A 21,107-nucleotide genomic window follows, 5' to 3' on the forward strand; every position below is an offset into this window, starting at 1 on the left:
GTCAAACCCACAACATAGTGAAACCCTGTCAAAAAAAAAGAAAAAAAAAAAAACCAACCCCACAAAACCCTGCTCTTGAAGCCAGGCATGGTGGCACACAGCTATGTAATCCCAGCACTCTGGAGGCTGAGACAGGAGGATCGCTTTGAGTTGAAGGCCAGCTTGGGCAAAATAGCGAGTGCAAGGTCAGCCTGAACTTCACAGTGATGCCCTGTCTCATAAAAACAAAACACAAAAGGGCCAGGGATTAAGCTCAGTGGCACTGAGCCTGCCTTGAAAGTGCAAGGTCCTGAGTTCAATCCCTGGTACCAAAAAAATTAAAAAACTAAATTAAATTAAAGCAAAAACAAAGGAAAAAAACTGCGTCTGGATAGTAAAGATTAATCGACCGGGGCCCAAAGTGACCAATAACTGTGCAGTTTTTCAAAAGTACGACATGTCTTTGGCTTATGTACAGAGGACTCAGGGTGCTCTCTGGGGCTGGCTGTTTCTGCTCCCCTCTGCCCAGCCTCGGTATTGTGCGCTAGCTGGCTTTGCCGCACCAGGAAGAAACCCTACTTCCCACCTGGATAATGTGAGGGGAGAGAAGGGCACATCTGCGCGTCACCTGGAAAGAGCCAGGGATGAAGGCCAAACACAACAGGTCTGAACAGAAAGCCAAAGGACCACGAGGCTAAGGGGATGCTCCACCCGCAGGGAATGAGAGTCCTCACAGGACACAGCGACAAGCACAAGCCAGGGACACAACCAAAGCAACAAGTATTTCCGGAGTCCGACTCACCTACGGGACTCTGAGTCTCTCGACTTCCGAGGCTCTTTGACTTTATCAAAGGACACAACAGACCGCTTCTCTCTGCTGGCTGATTTGCGATCCTGGCTTTTGGAGGCCTAGTTCATCAAAGAACACAGAAAAGTTCAAGTGGAAACGACAATGAACACAACAGGTGTGTCCACCTCGCGTCAAACGTGAGGTCGGACGCGATGATGACTCCTCCCGTGTGGGTGTGTGGTGTGGCCCTGACGACTGAACCCAGGACCTCTGCACTGAGTGACATGCAACTTCACAACTCCTTAAAGGTTTTTTTTGCTGAGATCACAGATGTGTGCCACCATGCCCGGTTTACAGGATGATTAATTTAATGAAACAATTGGAGAATGAAAGGTTCTTTCTTCGAAGAAACCATGTATCCCAGTGTGGCGCGCCTTCCTGTAATCTTAGCTCTAGGAGGCTGAGTCAGGAACATTACAAGTTTGAGCCAAACCTTGACAAATCAGCCAGATCCTGTCTCAAAAAATAAGGGCTATGGATGTAGCTCAGTGAGAAGGAATCAACCACAGTTCTATACTGAGCTCCATCCATGCTCTTTTTGAGTTGCATTTGTTCAAGGCTGGGATGAGACTTTTGATGCTACTTGGGATCCCTGTACTGCTGCGCCTGGCTTGTCTGTTCCTATACATGTATGAACTGCATCCTTGTCCCCAGCCCCTCTGAGACAGTCCAGATGGTCTTGAACTCCAGGCTTAAGTGATCCTCCTGTATGAACCTCCTGGGTAGCGGGGACAACAGGCATATGTCATCCTATCTTGTTTCTTTTTGAAGTTTAAGGTATCTATAGTTTTGTAAAAGTCAAGAGCTTTTCTCTGATTCAGCTTAAAGATCCCCTAAAAATACACACAGGCACACACATAAAATAAGCTAAACATTCCAGGAAACTAACACTCACTCTTTCTTTGGATCCAGACGTCTTCACACTGATAACAGGCACACCCTTCGATTTATCCATTACCACAATCCGCTCAGTGCCTCGGCTTCCTACAGGAAGAAAGGAGAAGGCGAGACAGGCCTTGGGATGAGAACGCACTTTCAAAGCTGTGCAGAGGGAACTGGTTTTGTGCTGACAGCTGATGAGAACAAAGTAACACGCCACGCTGGCTGGCGACAGGAAACCAGACAGCCCTCCTGTGCGGGGGGATGCTCAGCTTACCTGATTTTGTGGCTCGGGATCGCTCCGAGGAGCCCGGTTTCTCATCTGGGTCTTTACTCTTTTCTCCACCTCCATCTTCACCCTTTTTGCCATCGTCTTTTCTGTCAGATTTATCGTCCCTCTTGAGGTTCGAAGATCTGTGCCAGCAATGGATCCCCAAGTGTGTCAGGGCAGGCAGGGATTTGGGCAGAGACCCGTCCCATCTAGACCCTCAGCATGAGCACCAAGTGAAAGAGTAAGGAAGTCACCTGCCACTGCCAGGGGCGCAACATTCCAACCGAAGCAAAGGAGACCGACAGCCTCCCAGCCCACGCACAGGTAACAAAGGCCCCTCACCAGGAAGGAAGTACCTGTCACTAGTGCCTGACTTCTCCTTCTTGCCCTCGCTGTCCCTCTTGTCAGAGGTTTTCTTGCTGGCCGGCTCGTTTTTCGCCTAAAGGGGAGAGTCCAGTGCGAGTGCCACCTCCTGCCCCCGCCCAGCCGCCCCTGGGAGCCCCAGCACTCACTTTCTCCACAGAGATCATCTTCCCATGCAGCTCCGTCTTGTGCAGGTGGTTGATACATTTCGTTGCTTCTTCCGCTGTGGACATGGTGACAAAGCCATAACAGCGAGCTCCAGGACTCCGGGCATTTGTCACAACCTTGGCCCCCACCACCTAAAGGAGCAGCACAAACTGCTAAACTTGAGGTGCAGAGAGGGCTTCGGAGCCATTACCGCTGGCACAGGGCATCGTGGGGGGAGCACAGGCAGAGCGTCAGCCTGGGAGCAGACACTCCTGTCTCATTGTGGCCCCTCCAGCTTCAGTCCCTACTCTAGGCTCCCCCAGGGGACTGAGGGGCAGAGGAAAGCGACACAACACCAAGTTGTGCCCGCTCCCGGCAGGTGCTGCACAGGTCGGAAACGCGACACCCCACCGTACCATGTGAGCAGCATGTGCCCAGGCAGGCCAACCCCTGGAGAGCCACACCCCACACGGGCTCCCGACACTACAGCCACGTCCTCCACGTGCTGCTTGCTTCTCTCAACAGCTCTGGCGGGCTCAAGTGATACCCGCCTTTCACGGCAAGAAGACACCATGGCTCAGAACACATTCATGATGCCACCCGGAATCTCAGGCCTACAGGAGGCTGCCATGCACTCCAAGCCCAGCAGGCCCCAGTCAAGCCCTTTCTTCCACCAGCACTGCCCTCCTGGGGCCACTGTCCATGTATGGGGAGCGGTGCACCCAGCCCTGCTCTCCTCTGAGGAGTGGGCAGCTGTCATACAGCCACGTCACACCGAGGAGTATGGGTGTGCATGTGCACGTGTGCGCGCACGCTCTGTAAGACTGAACTCAAGGCCTTTGTACTGAACTACACCTCAACCCTTCATCCTCACAGAGTCTGAGTTGCCCAGGCTGGTCTTCAATGTGCAATCCTCCTGCCTCATTCATCTCCAGCGTAGCTGGAACAACAGGCGTGCAGCACTGTGCCCAGCTAGTTCCCCTTCTGGCAGCCCTTGCACATAAATAATCAGCGTGTGTACTGCCAGTACTCTCTCGTGACACACAAACCCCTCAGTAGGGCTCAGGGCCTGTGCTAACGTTCACTTCTGCTCTGCTGAAACTGCCCTGATAGACGAGTTCAGAACGCAGAAGTGAGACCAGGGAGCAAAAGGGATCGAGGTGGGACTGTGACAAAGTGAGTTACAACAAAGGCCTTAACCCACAGGGGACAGCAGTGGCACCTGGGCTGGGGGAGGCAGGTGCACAGGTGCAGGAGGCACCATCTGCCTCTACTGGGGCCCAGAAGCAGCCACGCCCACAGGCAGGGCCACCTTGGCCTCTGCTCTTCAGCGCTACAATTAATTCAGCATCGGTGGCTCTTCTCCGGTCACCACTGCCTCTCACAGGCTGCCCTGCTCTTGCTGCCAGCCAGCAGATCGCGTGTGTCAAGGGGGAGCAGAGCAACATTCACAGGCCAGGGGGTGGGTGGGTGGAGCACAGCCCACTGGAGGGAAGCCCCAAGGCTACCGAGCACTGCCGAGGGCAGGCTGCATGACACGGCTTAGTGATCCCTCCTGCTCCAAGGGCCCTGGCTCTTACCTTTCCATACTTGCTGAAAAGAGTCTTCAAATCTGTAGCTCTGGTCGTAGAAGAAAGTCCACTAACCCAGAAATTTCTACTACAACTGCTACGACCTATTTCAAAAGAAAGTTCTGATCAAAAGCACAACACACAAAAAAGCACAAGGTCCTGAGTTCTTAAGTTGCTTCAAACCAAACACAGTCCCTACAAAAAGCCAGCTGAGTGGGCCGGGGATTTAGCTCACTGGTTCCACCACATGCTTCACAAACAACCAGCTGGGTTGGTGGCTGGGCCTGCGGCGCTCCCTGTCCACTGCCTGTCATTTCAATGCGGAGCGAGGGTGGGGCCACCGACGAGGCTTCCTTACAAAGTGACCCAATGACTGCCTGGACCACACATTAAGGTGGCTTTTGCTTCTGCGTGTGCGGGTGTGGCTGGAGACTGAACCCACCAGGGCCTCACACATCAGGCAAGTGCTCACCACTGAGTCTCAGCCAGCGGTTGCTCTTTCACAGGAAGCTGCCAATGCCAGTGTGAAGATGCTCCTGTCACCGTTTCTAGTTGCTTCTATTCCGCACTTACAGCTTTTTACAAAGAGTCCAGCATAACCTGGGTCTAATATAACTACTTATATTAGAGGGTTAGAGGATCAAGGAACTCAGAATACTAGAAAAAGCTAGGGTCTGCATCAGGCACAGCATCAGCCCTTAGGAACTAGTCTGCTGCTACAATCCAGGACCTGTGGAGCCAACAGCAGAGAGTGGGAAAGACTTTCTGAAAGGCTCAGGTAGTCCCCACTGGGAAACACTAGACATGGTGAGCTAGTAATAAATATTCGGCCGCTGCCTTGACCCAACATACTTCAAAAGGGACTGGGCTTGCTGGGCAACCTACCCTTTTCCTCTCGGGAAAGCCTTTTACAGTCCGAGCCATCTTCAACAGAACTAGAGACAAAAGATAGTGTCACTCCAGGAGGCAGCAGCAGTGAGAAACAAACTTAAAATTGTAAGATACCTGCTGAGGTTGCATACCTACCCGAAATTTAGTTCTGAAAAAATGATACCCCGACAAACATGTTTTGGAAATCTGACCTAACCATAAGATTTCAGACCCACAGGAGTTAATTAATTCTGCTGGGCTAAAGATAATTAGAAAGAATTAAAGAAAACAACCATGATAGGTTGAGAAAAGAAAAAAGATCATGTAATCAGTGTAAAATAAACAAAGAGAAATAAAACATTGTTTGGAAGTAAAACTACAATTTCAGCAGTCTGGCTGGCCAATTGCAGAAAAACAGCTTATGTGTGTCATAAATGACCAATGAAAAGGAGATAGCGTCTGGTCTAAAACTGAGAAACAACAAACCTCATTTTCTGATCAGCGCCCTCACTGGTTGAGGACTCTTTAGGAGCCGGAGGGACTTCATTACAAGCGTCAAACTCAAACTTCTTCACGTCTTCCTTGCTATCTCGGGGCTCCGGGCTCGGGGCTTCCGTGGGCGCTTCCGCCAGCTCCTGGCTAGAGGCCTCCGGCAGCTCGGAGGCCGCGCTACTCTGCTCAACTGGCTTCTCTAGCCCTACAGGCTCACAGTCCGTCCTCGCGCCTTCGCCTGTCTGCTCCACGGGCTCCCTTTTCACTACCGCTAACAGGGTGTCTGCCTCGCTCCACTGAGCGCGTGTTGACTCGCTGGCCAAATCTAAATCTCCCTCCTCCTCCTCCTCTTCCTCTTCCTCCTCTTCCTCCTGCTCTTCCTCCTCTTCCTCTTCCGGGTGGGCGCTGCCAAAAAGGTCCTCTTCCTCCGCCAGCTTCCTGTCTGGCCCCACGCTACTTGTATCCTGTGCAAATGGCTGCTCCAGCTCGGAACCTTCTTCTTTTACTGGCTCAGATTTACAAGTTTCCCCCAAAATGTCGAGTATTTTCTCATTTTCTACGGATTTAACAGGAATAGAATGGCACAAGGTTTAATTACCAGGGAAATAAAGCAATCACAAATGTGGAACTGGCACGGCTGCCACACTAACACGAAGAGCACCGCTAGCTACACAGAGATTGGAAAACCCGCGGGTACACACAGTTACACTGTACACTACCTGCGCTCCGACCACTGCTACGCCAGCCTCTAGCTACAGGGGAGAGAAAAGCATCCCAGAGATTTAACCCCCAAAACCTTCTGGCTGATTCTTGAGTCTTCATTCTGTTGCCGTGTACATGACTCTTCCAAATTTAGCTTCTGAAGTCCGGTTGCTTAACTGAATGACTGTATCACCATTCACTGAACAGCTTAGGTTCCAAATTTCTTTGCATTTCGTTTAACAGATAGTCCGACATGAATACCAGACTCTTCTGTGGGTTTGGAGACATTTGCAGTCCAGCAGGGAACATGTTTTACATGGTGTTCTCATTAGCAGCTCTTTGCTCTTCCAGAATCCATCATGTCCGAAGGTTTCATGGTCTCCCTACCACTGCCTGCACTGCCTACACCAAATACCACACAGTCAAGGTACTGCCTGATATCACAAGATCTGTTTCGTGGGGTGCAGGGCACGAGCTCTAGAGAGCACGCCCACGCTTTCCACCATGTTTAAATGCGTTTCTGTTTAAAAGGCCTAAGCCTGTTTCGTCTCACCAATATATTTTGTAACATGAAAGGTTCGCCACTTTCACAGATCTGGTGATATGGCTGGGTTTCCAATCTCTATGATCCTGGTTATGTTCTGAACTGCAAACCTTTAGAACAACGTACACTACAGTACGGTAACTTTTTAAAATTAAAGACTTTAAATTAGAGAAGGTGGAAAACTAGGATGGTTCCAAACCCCCGCTGCTAAGTTTTTCATTGAACAGTACCTGGCTCCAGAGATGGCTCTTCAATCTCCTGCAAGAAAAGACAGAAATAAGACTGTGCCAGGCAGAGGAAACCTCAGCTTCATCACAACTGTGGCTCTCCCGTGCAAGGAGGGAGACTTCACAAGAGACCAGAAGCTCACCCCATGGAAAGGTGCAGGACCCACGGCCTCGGCCCCACATGCTGGTCTCCTCCCAAAGGGACCTAGTTCCTCGTCTGGCTCTCGCAGTGCCTGGGAAGGTCTTGGCTGTCACAGGGAGGGGCAGTCCCCTGCCTGCCTGTCCTTGTAGATGACAGGCATCTGTCTCTAAAGCTAGGCCAGCAGTGCTGTCAGCTTGCTGCCAAGTGCCTCCCTGAATGCCTGCCACACTCCTGTAATCACCCCGTCTCTGCAAACCCAGGGCTAACTCTGAAAATTCTGAACACTGTGGACAGCAGGCACAGGTGGTTTCGTGCCTGTTCGTACTTTACCTCGTGGCACCAGGCCTACCCCAGGGCAGCTAACGCTCTAGAACATCCCCCATCCTCCTCCACCCCATTCCCATCCCCTTTGTGTGCCTGCTGGGCCACATCCACCTACCATCCTGGTTGTCCCAGGAAGCCCTGTCCCCCCCGCCCTTGAGGCTCGCTCCTGCTTACTAGGCTGCTGATGTGAGTGCCACGCTATGAGAGGGCTCCTCAGATCACTTCCAGCGCCTCATTAAGAATGGTCTCCTCAACAACTGGCTCTGTTAACTCCAACTCCAGCTGATGCCCATGAAAGGTCCAACGTGCCCTGTGCACACAAGGGACCACTGCCTGGAACCCCAGCCAGGTACAGAGCTAAGAACCTCGGTACACATGTGTTCACGTGCTGCTGCACCATCCAACTTTTTCAGGTGAGGACACTGTGACCCAGAGCAACGTTCTCAAAGACACACAGCACATGGGGAAGAGGCTGAAAGCCATGTGACTCCGTCTGTGCCCCTAAACCCTCAAGCCCAATGCTGTGTACCTCACATTTGTACACACTTTTCACATGTGTGCCTTGGTAGCTGACACAGCAGCCCACACAGTAATAATGACTGCGAGTGGCCTGTTCCTTCCATTAGGAACTATGCTGCCATTGTGTGGTGCCCTAGAAAGCCAGCCAATTCTTAGTGGTTTGATTTATCGTCATTCTGCTCCTCTGTCCCATAACATACCCCACACTGGGATTAAGAATACGATTGAGCTGGGGTGTGGTGGTGTCACCCTGTAATGATAGCACTCAGGAAGCTGAGGCAGGATGCCATGAGTTCAAGGCCAGCCTGAACTACAAAGTGAGACCCTGTCTCAAAAAAAAAAAAGACTATGACTAAAGCAAATGATCTCAGCAAACCAATTTCCCCCCTTTACTCCCTTTAGAAAGAAGCAGGCCAGGGATTTAGCTCAGTGGTTCCACCACCCGCCTCAAAAATGCAAGGTCCCGAGTTCAATCCCCAGTGCCAAACAAAACCAAACCATAAAAGCAAGTACAATTGAGTGTACCGGCCCTTACAGAGAAAGCAAATCTACTCCCATCTGCCTCTGGGAGGGCCTACATGTTTGCCATGTTAAAGTGGGCGTCTTTGACCTAGAAAGACACTAGAGAGTGACAAGATCCAGCTCCTTCTCTCCTCTCTGATCAGGAATGGTTGCGTCACTTTGCAGCTGCAGAGACATCAGCTCTGAAGGCCAGCTGACTGCATCCAGTTTCCTTGAGGCTGGAGCTCTGGCTTCCCAACACCTCCCTTGCCCTTGCCCGATGAAGTGAACAGAGAGCTCATCTGAAAGATGACTTCTAATTAAACAACATAGGCGACACATTAAGGGGAAGGAGGGGCAGAGGCTGCCTGTACTTTTATTTCCTCACAACAAAATTTTTCAAAAGCTAAACAGCAACTAGATAGTGTATTCCTAAAATTTATCTCTCTGTTGGCTTGCAAAACTATTAAGAGGAAACTCAAGACTCAAACTCATGAAAATCCTGTTAAATCTCCTCTGATTTGTTTTAAGCATTCTTTTTTTTTTGATACTGGGATTAAATTCAGGACCTTTCTGCTTGTGAGGCAGGCGGTGGTACCTCTGAGCTACATCCCTGGCCCTTGTTTTAAGATTTAGTATTTACACAGATAGTGATGATACTCATGAAAAAAATCACCTGAGGGCCAGGGGTGTAGCTCAGTGGCATAGCACCTGCCTGGCAAGTGCAAGGCCCTGAGTTCAACTGCAAGAAAAAGAAAAAAAAAAAAAAAAAAAAGAGTAAGAATCCTGGGCAGTTTTTCAGAGAAAAGCATTCTAAAGACAGGAACAGAACCTGGCGATTCCACTTGGCTCAGCTGTGGCCCCTGCCTTTTGTGTCCTTTGTGTCGTTCCGGGCAGGGACAGTTACTCTGCAGGGGATGCCATCCGATGCCCCTCCCATTAATAAAGTTATACGCCATATAAGCCGAGCATCCCTCATCTGAAAAGGCCCAAAATCAGGAAAGTTTGGGGAACAGACATGCATGACCTCATACAACAGGTCGCGGCTGAGACACAGGTACACTAAAAACAATGCATCATAAAATGACCTTCAGGTTAACACGTGTAAGGTGTACGTGAAATGTAAATAACTCATGTTCAGACTTGGGTCCTATTCCCAAGGTACCTCATTATGTATGAGTGGATAGTTTAAAATCCGATGAAAACCTGAAAGCCAAAAATACTTCTTGTCCAAAGCATGCAGGATTAAGGGACATTCAATCTGTGATGAGAGTGTCACCAAATACACCCTTTTTAGTCCGCTGTTGCTGAGCCACACTACTTTGAGGGCGCCAGGTAAGCTGGAGTTAAGCCCTTGGCAAGAGGAATTTGACAATGGGGGAGAGCAGAGAGCAAACCCCTGAAGGGCCTGACCAAGTGAACAAACCTCACAGTGACCGCTAGCAAGGACTGTCATGCAGGGTCAGAAGTAGTTTCCAGAAACTGTGGTCTAATCTGTTTCTAAAATTGAGACATATAACAATTTACCTGTAATATAGTGAAGTCAGATGATGAAGTATCTAAATTGTTTATAGTTTCTTTATCATCTACCTGTGAAATAAATAATGAACACATAAACCAACAATAAGGCAACAAAACTCACATCTGTACAATGAAAAATTACCAGGAAAGAAAATCATTTGTAACAAAACAACACTGCAGAGGAGTTAAAACAGCATTACAGAACCAGGCGTGGGAGCACACCCCTGTGATCCTAGCTAACTGGGAAGCTGAGGCAGGAGGCTCACCAAATTTGAGGGCAGCACGGACAACTTTGTGAGACTCTATCTTTATTGGGGGGAGACCCCAAACCAAAACCAACAACCAACAACAACAAAAAAAAAATCGTAAGATTTCAGCAAGAGTAAAGAAATATTATATGCAAATGTCCATTTACAGACATGAAATCCACTGAAGCAGTATAAGCCTGGAGCCGGGAATTTAACTCAGTGGTGCTGCACCTGCCTCACAAGTCCAAGGTTCTGAGTTTGGTCCCCAATAACAACAACAACAACAGAAAACAGCCTGTCTGAGATACTCAGACTGGGCAGGATGCAGACCCTCTGGGTGGGCCAGAGCACTTAGGCTCCTACCAGACACAGTCCAGAACCCTCTGCGATGTGGAGCCTCTGAGCACCACTATGTGCCCAAGGCAGGATGCTACTGATGCAGGACCTTGGCCCTAAAGCACCTTACAGTCCTGCCTCCCAACATCAGCTTCCAAACCAGTGAGCAGGAGCCCAGGTGACCTGTCTACACTTGGGTCTGCAGGGGGAGGAGGACTAGACACACAAGGAGTCTCTTCCAGGGGCGGGGACTCTGCTCCCTAAGGCCAAGGGTCTCCCAGCACAGGACAGGGCTCAGATGCTGTGCCTCAAGAGTCATTCTGGCTGTCTGTAAAGTCCACGATGTCAGTGCGAGTTAGTGGGGACAGTTGTGAGACACGTTTCTTCATCGCCTCCGATTGACTGAAAAAGATGTGCCTATGATCAAAACCTCAAATGGTACAATAAAGTCCCACACACTGAAAGCCCCTCATCCTCCACGTGCAGAAGGAGGCATACGATTCCCCACCTGAGGGTCAGCCTTGGGCCCACAGATCTGCTTTGTATTATTGCCAGTCAGAGTAAATTTCTCAATGACTCCACGGTGTCTGCTTTTAGATGCTAGGCACTGCTCTAGGCCAGAGGAAGCAGTGTAAGCCCTCTTCTGTAAGCGTCACACAATAAGGACTTTAGGCTTTGTAGGAGGGTCTGCCACACACACAAATGTGAGTGCAGCGACTGCCAACAGAGAAAGAAGTGGTGCTGCTCCAAACTTCACCTAGTGCATGCCTAGCTTGGTGACTTCTGCTCTAAAGGTATGATAAATGCCCATCCCTTTGATCCTTGCTAAATATATTATTTTCAAAATTTGGGGCCTAGGGATCTTAATGAACTTGGCCAAGGTTGCACAGCAATTGCCAGATCTTGAGGAAATGCTCTCAACTCTTAAACTACACTGGTCCTATCAAATCTCAAGTATTTAACCACTACTGACAGATACTTAGGTGTTTCCAAGCTCTTGTTACAAAATGTATTGCCAGGTGTGGTGGTGCATGCCTGTAATCCCAGCACTTAGGAGGTTGAAGGAGGAGTACACAGTGAATCCCTGACTCAAAAAAATAAAAGTATTACTTTCTAGTTAGGAAGGAAAAAAGCAACCAATCAGAAATATGCCTACTGCCCCTGACTATGCAAATATTTCTATTCCTTCCTCATTCTAGTGAATAAGAATCCAAAAATAAAAAAGGAACCCATTCCTGTTTAAGTGAGAAAAGCTCTGAAACTGACTCAGAATGCAACTCCCCACTGGAAGATGTTCTGCTGTTCTAACACATGCTGAGGGCCAGCTACAGGAGGACACGCAGGAACTCTCGGAGTGAGGGTGTCAGGTACAGCAGACCCACAGCAGAGAACCTGCACAGATGAGGCCCTCCCTCAGGGCACAGAGCAGGGGTCAGAGACACAACGCCCAGCTTCTCTCTCTCACCCGACAGCACCCAACTTAGTGTAAACGAAGCACAGCACCCAGGCAAGGCGGTGTGTGAGTCAAAGCACATGGACTCTGGAATCAGCCTGGCTTAATTTATACTCTACTACATGCTAGAGGTATCTTTTTTCCTATTCCACAATTCCAACTGGAAAATGAGGACAACAGTATCTTTATCTTGCACTGATGTGAGAGGATTACAAGACATAATGTCTAATGCCTGTTATAATGTGACATGCTTCTAAAAGAAAAAGGCTAAAACTTTAAAACTCACGTCAGGGCTAGAATTAAAGGTTGATTCTTCAGAAAACACCAACTGAAAGGTAATCTTCCAAAGCCAGGCACAGAAGTACTTGCCTTGTAATCCCAGTGATCTGAGAGGTTAATGCGAGAGGATCTTGATTCTTGAGGGTGACTCTGACGATACAGTGAGTCCCCATCTCAAAAGATGATCAACTCCCATCCCAACCTCTTCCTATTTCAGCATTTTCTAAGTACCCATGCCCTACCCACACAGACCATTCCCCAGAGCAGGAAGGGTCGGGACAGCTATCTGCATGGTCCCATGCAGTCACCTGTGTGCCTTCTGAGACCACTTTCAACCCATGCACTTTCAGAATCATCTTCATTTTACATGTGCATGAATTAACTATTATTCTAGTTAGGGGACAGTAAAAGACAACTTCCGGGCACAGGGATTTAGCTCAGTGCTGCTGCCGACTGCCTCGCAAGCACAAGGTCCTGAGTTTGATCCCCAGTAACATTAAAAAAAACAAAAGACAACCTCCATGCCAACTATAAACCATATCATCTCCCACAGTATTTGTGGGTGCCACACTCACTGGTTTCCAGACACTGCCGAGTTACCTACAGCATGTTCTTGAAGCTGATCCGGAAGGTCTTTCATTTCACCCTCAACTAGCTCTCTACTGTCAGACAGGGACTCTGGAAGGTTGTCAGCATCCTCCTCCTCCACACAGTCAGCAACGCTTCCATTATCAATTTCTGCTTCATCCAACACACTGATATCCATCATGTCGATGTCCTGCAAGTTCTCCAAACTGGTCTCAACATCCTCCTGAGACAAAGCAAAAGGAGCCCATCGTGTATGTGACTGCTGCTGGCCACCACCAAGTTCCTCTGCAACGGGTCAGGCCGCACATACCTGTCCATCCCCAGAATTCTCCTCCAGCCCGTTATCCTCCACACCCTCGTCTTCGGGTTTCCGCCCTGAAGAGATAAGCATTGGAGGCATGAGATAGAAACACGGCAGCACCCAGGCCTGGGCAGCCTCATCCCTGCCTCAAGGAGAAGGAAGAGCAGCCACTCGTCTGCTCTTAGCAGCTGGCTGTCAGCGGGCAGTGCTGGAAATGGATCTCAGGGGCGGAGGCCGACCAGATCTGTTTTAAGGCCTGGCCTCCTTGTCAAGTGGCTTTGCTTGGGGAAGAAGAGCATCAGATACCAAAGTGCTGCTTTTCAGTGAGGGAACACACAGAATGCTCCCCACAGAAACAATGACATTAAGCAAAAGATGGAAGTGAAAATCATTCATAATTTTAGCGCTGTGTTAGCTTTCCGGCTATTGCGTATGCACATGGCCTTCAGCACCTGGCTGTGGACACAACGTGTGCTCCTTACAAAATTGGCACTGCAATAACTAGGCATGGGCCTGTTATCCTGGGCTACATGGGAGGCCAAGTCAGGAAAGCGGCAGAGCCCAAGAGCTCAAGGCCAGTCTGGGCAACACATATTCTGTCTCAAAAAGAAAAACAAAGGGCGGGGGTAAGGGGGGTTGCACTATTATTCTACACACATTCTGCTTAATGGGTTTTGACCAGCACTCTTTCAGCATTGCAGACACATCACGAATGATCTAAAAGCCATTTTTAAAATTTAAAAAGAAGCTGGGTGTGGTGGCGCACTCCTGTAATCCCAGCACTTGAGAGGCTGAGGCAGGAGGATCTCTGTGAGTTCAAGACCAGCCTGGGCTACATAGTGAGTTCCAGGTCAGTCTCAACTACATAGTGAGACCCTGTCTCAAAACAAACAAACAAACAAAAAAGAACAAACAAAAAAAAAATCTAAAAAGACAAAAAAAACCCAAACCAAAACAAACAAAAAAACCACCCCACCTTCCACATACCATCAAGCTATCCCAGAGGAAAGTTGCTCCAATTTACATAGTTCTAACACAAGGAATTAAAAGTCCCAATCTTTCTGCATCTTTGCCAGGCCAAAAAGGAATTTTTCTTTTAACTCCAATTTATCTGACTACTGCTTTGATTGAATTTTTGTCGCTGATCATGTGTTCCTGTAAAAAATGCTTTTATTCCCACTGCCCATGTAAAAACTTTTGGCCCACCTCTACGGCCTCAAGCATGTCAAAGAAGTGATCTACCACAAACCGTCTACTGCATAAAAAAATTGTAATGTTTAAGAAAGTTTAAAACAAAACAAATCCCATGGTGGGCTGGGGGATGCAGCTCAATGGCAGAGCACTTGCCCAGGGTTCTATCCTCAGTAACGGGAAAAAAATTTCCTCCTAACATGTAAGTATATATTGTGTGGTATTTCCATATACTAATTCTATTTCTATAGCAGAGTTATTTTATTTACAAACCCAGAGGACTATAATACCAATACATTATGTACAAATGGCCTTGGTCAGTTGGTCATCCATTCTTGTTTTATGATTTCTTTTTTGTGGGGGGACGGACCAGGGATCCAACTCAGGACCTTGTGCTTGCCTGATAGGTGGCAGTACCACCGAGCCAAATCCCTGGTCCATTTCATGATTTCTTTGGCAAAAAATGCTGAGCTTCAAAAAAACTTCTGGAACTCAACTTACTGGTCTTTGTAAACACGGCTGGAAGATGTACCAGGAGCATTTTTACCAGATAATTATATTTGATGAAGCTGCTATAATTCCACAATATATACACTGCCTTTGTCCAGCTGTGTCCTGGTTACTAGGAAAACTCTAAGGCAATTACCTCAAACCTGCCATCCATCTCTCCCTCAAGAAAGGCAGGGGCAGAATCACTCTTATTTTTTTCGCAGCAGCACTGGGGGTGTAACCCAGGCCCTTGAGCATGCTAGCTGCATTCTACTATTGAATTGCACCCTGGCCCTTAGAGCCAGTCTTCTTCATACAAATACACTTGAACAATTAGGTAAGATTCACCTTTATAAGACTATGAAGTAAAAAGCTAGTTTGCCTTTTCTCCACTGTCCTCTCAAGAGTTAACCAATCATACACAGAAATAAGCTTGTCACAGAAATAAAGTCATACAATCAATACTTTCTGCAACTTTTTGTTTTTGTTTCCTAAAACCAGGTTTTGCTATGTAGTTCAGGTTGGCTAAGACCTCAGGGCGATTCTCCTGCCTCAGCCTCCCAAGTCCCAGGACCATTGGTGCAAACCACCATACCCAGCTTCACTTGTTTTTATTACTCAATAAAAAGCAGGCAGGCCAGGGAGTTAGCTCTGCGGCACCTGAGTTTGACCCCCCCAGTACCTAAATAAATAAATAGATAGATAAATAGGCTTTAATACATTTTATATACTATACAATGGCTATTTCCCAGTTTAGCTGTCTACTCATTAATTCACCATCAACAGCTATTATTTCCCCACATCCTTACCAATGTTGGATATTAGGAACTGCGCAAATTTTTGTCACTTGAAGCAAAAATGGTGTTTTGAATACTACTGTATTTGTTTTCTTCCATTACTACACAGGGGGAAATGTTTGCTTCTTCCTTTACCTCTGTTCAGTCTAAACCACTGGTGGTGAACTTATGGTGTGCGTGTCACAGTGGACTATTTGTATCACTGAAAGTCCTAAGAGGTTTTCCATCAGCAGTCTAAGCTCTTTTCTTGAGTTCATTTTTCTTATAAACTTGTAGAAAATATTAGAGTTAGTCACACTTTTGCCTATTTTACACTATATAGTATCTTCTCCCACTGCTATATATCTTACTGTCTCATTTTTTCAGACAGGGTCTATCTGTAGCCCAGGCTGGCCTTGAACTCTCAAGAGATCCTCCTGCCTCAGCCTCCCAAGTGCTGGGATTACAGGCAGGCACCACTACAACTGGCTATTGTCTTTTGTTAATACAGGATTTAAAAACCTTTATGTACATAGGTACGTATATACATCTATTCTTTTTGTTGCTGTTACTCTTTTGGTACCAGGGATTGAACTCAGGACCTTGTGCTTGTGAGGCAGGTGGTAGAACCACTGAGCTGAATCCCCAGACCCATATATATAAAATTTTTTTCAGGCTCTCTTTAGGATTTCTCTCCCCTTGTACTTTAAAGTACTCTCCTAGCTGGAATGTCTATTTTGCATGCAAAGATCTGGGACTAGACCTTTTCCCCAGCACCAGCAAACCAACTGTTTCAACATCATTTACTATAAAATCTTTTCTAATATGTAAATCTTTAAACTTTCCACTATTAGAGCCTAATATTTTTTTTTCTAGTACAGGGGATTGAACCCAGGACCCTTTTACAGTAAGCCACATCCCTAAATATTTTCATTTTGGGACAGGTGCTTCCTAAATTACCCAGTATAGACTTCAATTTGTGATCTTTCTTCCTCAGCCTCCCAGACGGCTGGTATTATAGGGCTGTGCCACCACACACTACCTTACCATTAAAATTAAAGCAACCCTCCCCTCCCTTCTCCCAAATTTTAGTTATAGTATCCTGGTGTATTTTCTCTTTAAATCTTGGGACAAATTACAAAGATCCCTCCCCCACAGGTCTCAATTGTTTCCTTTTAAATTATTTACTATTTAAACAAAACTGTGGCTGGGTATGGTGGTATACATCTGTCATCCCATCACTTTGGGATGCTAAAGGGAGGAGAATCACAAGTTTGAGCTGTGTGGGGGAATTTAGTAATTTAGCAAGACTGTCTCAAATAAAAAGGGCTGGAGACGTAGTTCAGTGTAAACACCTTGGGTTCAATCCCCAATATTGTAAAAATAAGTAAATAAAAACACTGTGAGTGTCTAAAAAATCTCCCTCCCTCCCTTTCTATACCGGGGATTGAACTCAGGGCCCTACTCTTATGAGGCAGGTGGTGAAATCACTGAGCCAAATCCTCAGCCCAAAAATCTCACTCTTATTCAGTTTGGCCTTGAAGTCCTAGGCCCAAGTGATCCTCCTGCCTGACTCCCAAGTAGCTGGGAATGCAGACAAGTATTACCATGCCTGTCTAAAAAACACTACATATTTACATTTTAAAACCCACATGTCAACATTTCAGCCTTTGATTTTAAAATAATACAACTGCCACTACAAAAACCCAGGACATCAAGCAATAAACACCTCTAACTAGCTATAAAGCTAGGCAGGTGGATTATAGATTAAATCCAGGACCTTTGCATTGAAAATTAAGCTATAGCCCTAGCTCCATAAGTATGTATGTACGTATGTACATATACACACATGAATCAATCAATCTATCAATCAATCGTTTTTTGTTTTGTTTTGAAGACAAGGTCTCACCATTAAGTTGTCCGACTTGGACTCAGACTTACAATCCTCCTGCCTCAGCCTCTCAAAGTGCTAGGATTACAGGTGAGTCCCACCAGGCCAGTGACTTTTTCATGACTCTTAAGACATCTTTGCCTGGCTTCAGACTGCTTTACCATTCAGCCTTGTAGACCCCACAACCCCAGGCCTAGCTGAGGAGTGAAGGGTCCCAGTAGCTAAGAGCACACCTCCACGTCCAGACCTTGGTTTCTTACACCATTGTTCACAAGGAAACAGGACACTGGTCCTGGGGATGGGACAGGAAAGGTAAGCCTGGAGTACTGCCTTGTGCCAAAAAGTATAGAAATACAGACGTGCTCAAGGAATGACATTTGGAAGCAACCCATCCGATCGGGCTTCCACTGGAATAATAGCACACCGTAAGAATAAAGGCTTATCATCTATTGAATAAAATAGAGATGTCCAAGTTTACACTGATAATTGGGAGAAGGGTAAGTTATTCCTTAAGGCAGAAAACCAATTATTGCACAGAAGGAAAGATTAAAGGAGAAAATCACCATTTGACAGGTATCAAGGGGACTGGGCAACAATCAGTGGATTGTGCACCTGGAGGAGGCAGGCTGGATATGTACAATCTCCCCCTATCTTCCCCACAAGCCAGGAAGGTGACCACCAGCACTTTGGTCACTTCATGTGGCCAGAAATGGCTCAAAATGACAACTGCATGTGTCCCCAAAAGGATACTCTGGGAAGCACAGAACACTTCTAGGGGGGTTTCTTCTTTCTGCATTGCTGGGGATGAAATTCAGCTTCTTCTGCAGGCTAGGAAAGTACTCTACCTCTGAGCCACACCCAGTTCTTTGTCAATTTCTTCATCTTGGAATCTGTGATTATATAGTTCTCTCACTTTTAGGAAATTCTATAGTAGGCACATGGCTTGCCATTTGTTATCAGTTTAGGGAATCCCTGATTCCAGCATTTGGAGGTTGAGGCAGGAATGCAGGTTAGTTCAAGGCCAGCTTATCTCACAAAACCAAAAAAACCAACCAGTTAATAAATCAGAGTTTAGGGAAAAAAGGGCGAGGGAAAAAAAAAGGTAGTAAAATATTAACATTTAGTGAATCGGGGTGAAGAACACACAGAATTCCTTACACACTAATCTCACAAATTTTTTGTAAATATGGAAACATTACACAAAAACAACCCAAAACGCACAGGATTAAATAATAATTAAAAAGCTAACTTTACACGTCCAAGTTACTTTCTCAAACATTGCAAAACAGTTTATTAAATATTGTTTGTGATAATACCACTACAAAGAAATTTACTTTGCTGATAATTATTTTAAGATTTTGCTAAAAACTTTATAGATTTAAAACTACTTTGTAGTGAGCGGTACTGAGATTTGAGCTATGCTTTCTACAATTTTAAACTAGAGTTCATTCATTCAACATATCATTCTATTTTCAATTAAAATCTTGATTAAGAGGGCTGGGGATTTAGCTCAGTGCTTCTGGTGCCTGCTTTTCAAGTGCAGGGACCTGAGTTCAATCCCCGGTACCAAAAAAGAAAAATATCTTGATAAGAGCGTAATAAGGTGCTCAAAAAAGTAATTCAGTAAACTTAACAGACTTGTGCTACTGAGTATCAAAATGGACTGAAAGCTGGGTGTGGTGGCACATGCCTGTAATCCCAGCACTTTGGAAGCTGAGGCAGAAGGATCACTGTGAGTTAAGACCAGCATGGGCTTCACAGTGAGTTCCAGGGCAGTCTGAACTACTTAGTGAGATCCTGGCAAAAAAAAAAAAAAAAAAAAGATTCAAGAGGTCCAGAATATAATTATACCAGACACCAAAGAGTTTTACTGTATGACTCCATCTTACATGAAGTTCTAGAATAAGTGAAACTAATCTTGAGTGAAAATAATCACTACCATATTTTGTTTTGGCTGGGATGGGTGGAGCTGGTGACTGGTCTTCAATGTGGGAAATGTTCTATATTTTCATTCCATTGCCACTTACACAATATGCAAAATGATGAAGTCTAAATGATTTCGACAGTCCAAAGTAAAAATAAAACCATTAGCCAGGTGTGGTGGCATGTGCCTGCAATGCCAGCACTCCAGAGGCTTCTGAGTTCAAGCCACTCTGAAATATATACTACGGAGGCCTCGTCTCAAAAACAAAATGAAACAGATGTAAACATTACTCTGTAACACCGCATAATTTTTTTTTGTACTCAGAACCTTGGGTTTGCCTCGCACCACTGGGCTAAATCCTAGGCCTTCATAATTTTTCTTTTTAGTCACAACATAAAGCTTAGGAGCCACATAGAACCGGCTGGCAGCACTGCCCAAAAAGAAGAGTAAGACTTCACTAACCAAAGCACCACAAACAAGTCAAATAACAGATTCAAATAAACTGCCATATTTTCTATAGAGAGAATAATCACAACTCAGTAATAAATATGCAAAAGGCATAAAAAGGCAATTGAGAAACACAAATGGCCAATAATCAGAAGCTGTCTGATTTACCTGTAGAAAAATGTAGACAAACACAATATTTTTATTCTAACAGGCAACTTAAAAAAATAGAAAACCTCAGTGTTACTGAGAGTTTAAAGAAATAGGCAACACTGTTGGACAGACATTAACTGATACAGTTGCAGAGCTATTTGTTTGTAGCTATTGTAAAATATAGAATGCCATACCCCCAAATTCTGCCTTTATTAAATTATTGAAAACACTCCTTTCTGGGCACAGAAGTGTGCACACTTGTAGTCCCAGCTACTTGGGAGGCTGAGACAAGATCACTCGGACCCAGGTGTCCTAGACTAATCTGGGCAACACAGTGTGAGACTTTTATCTCAAAAAATAGAACAAGCTGGGGATTTAGCTCAGTGGTTCCGCCACCTGTCTCAAAAAATAGAACAAAGGGCTGGGGATTCAGATCAGTGGTTCCGTTGCCTGCCTCACAAGCACAAGGTCCCAAGTTCGACCCCTGGTACCAAAATAAATTAATTAATTAAAAACACAAAGATATTCCTTTAACTTTGAAGAGGTCCTCCTGGTTCATGGCAACACTGAAAATTAGAAATGTCAAGTAAAAATTGACAAAAACCTGACAGACTGATGAACTAAACACTAATACTTTGGTACAGAGGTTTACTATTACTCTGTTGATAAAGAATAGAGCCTATTTATTCCATCTGTGCCATCATAGAAAAGATATCCCATTCTAAGTGAAAAAAGCAAATCACAGACGATTTTTGTATAACAGGGCCCATTTCTTCACATAAAGACACATGTATTCAATTGAGTACGCATATCCCTCTGGTATCTACTTGCTGGGTGTGACAGCGCACACTTGTTATCCCAGCACTTGGGAGACTAAGGCAGGAGCATGCATCATCATGAGTTTGATACCAGCCAAAATTACACACGCGAAACCCTGTCTCTGGGGGGGAATTAAAAAAAAAGCAAACAAACTACATTATTATTATTACTTTTTGGTATGGAGGATTGAACTCGGGACCTTACACATGCAAAGCAGGCAGCGGAACCACTGAGCTAAATCCCTAGCCATAACTACATTATTTAAACGACTGCATATACATAGGAAATCTGGAGAGCAGGCTCCAACTTTTAC

The 21,107-nt window shown here is 46.1% G+C and overlaps 1 protein-coding gene across 1 annotated transcript in view; it reads right to left on the reverse strand.

Moving 5' to 3' along the window:
* The window catches only part of Safb (scaffold attachment factor B), a 30,172-nt gene that overhangs the window by 5,227 nt on the left and 3,838 nt on the right, over positions 1 to 21,107 (reverse strand). Inside the window, exons 3-14 of the mRNA XM_033759605.1 lie at positions 13,117 to 13,181; positions 12,823 to 13,029; positions 9,909 to 9,971; positions 6,899 to 6,926; positions 5,417 to 5,978; positions 4,946 to 4,995; positions 4,070 to 4,164; positions 2,492 to 2,641; positions 2,336 to 2,418; positions 1,986 to 2,122; positions 1,725 to 1,813; positions 780 to 888 (exon numbers count right to left, since the gene is read on the reverse strand). Of these exons, the coding sequence (XP_033615496.1) occupies positions 780 to 888; positions 1,725 to 1,813; positions 1,986 to 2,122; positions 2,336 to 2,418; positions 2,492 to 2,641; positions 4,070 to 4,164; positions 4,946 to 4,995; positions 5,417 to 5,978; positions 6,899 to 6,926; positions 9,909 to 9,971; positions 12,823 to 13,029; positions 13,117 to 13,181 (1,638 nt within the window). The remainder of the gene's footprint in view (positions 1 to 779; positions 889 to 1,724; positions 1,814 to 1,985; positions 2,123 to 2,335; positions 2,419 to 2,491; positions 2,642 to 4,069; positions 4,165 to 4,945; positions 4,996 to 5,416; positions 5,979 to 6,898; positions 6,927 to 9,908; positions 9,972 to 12,822; positions 13,030 to 13,116; positions 13,182 to 21,107) is intronic.

Source organism: Fukomys damarensis, unplaced genomic scaffold, assembly GCF_012274545.1.
Source record: "Fukomys damarensis isolate Sample0158 unplaced genomic scaffold, DMR_v1.0_HiC HiC_scaffold_37, whole genome shotgun sequence".
Taxonomy (NCBI): domain Eukaryota; kingdom Metazoa; phylum Chordata; class Mammalia; order Rodentia; family Bathyergidae; genus Fukomys; species Fukomys damarensis.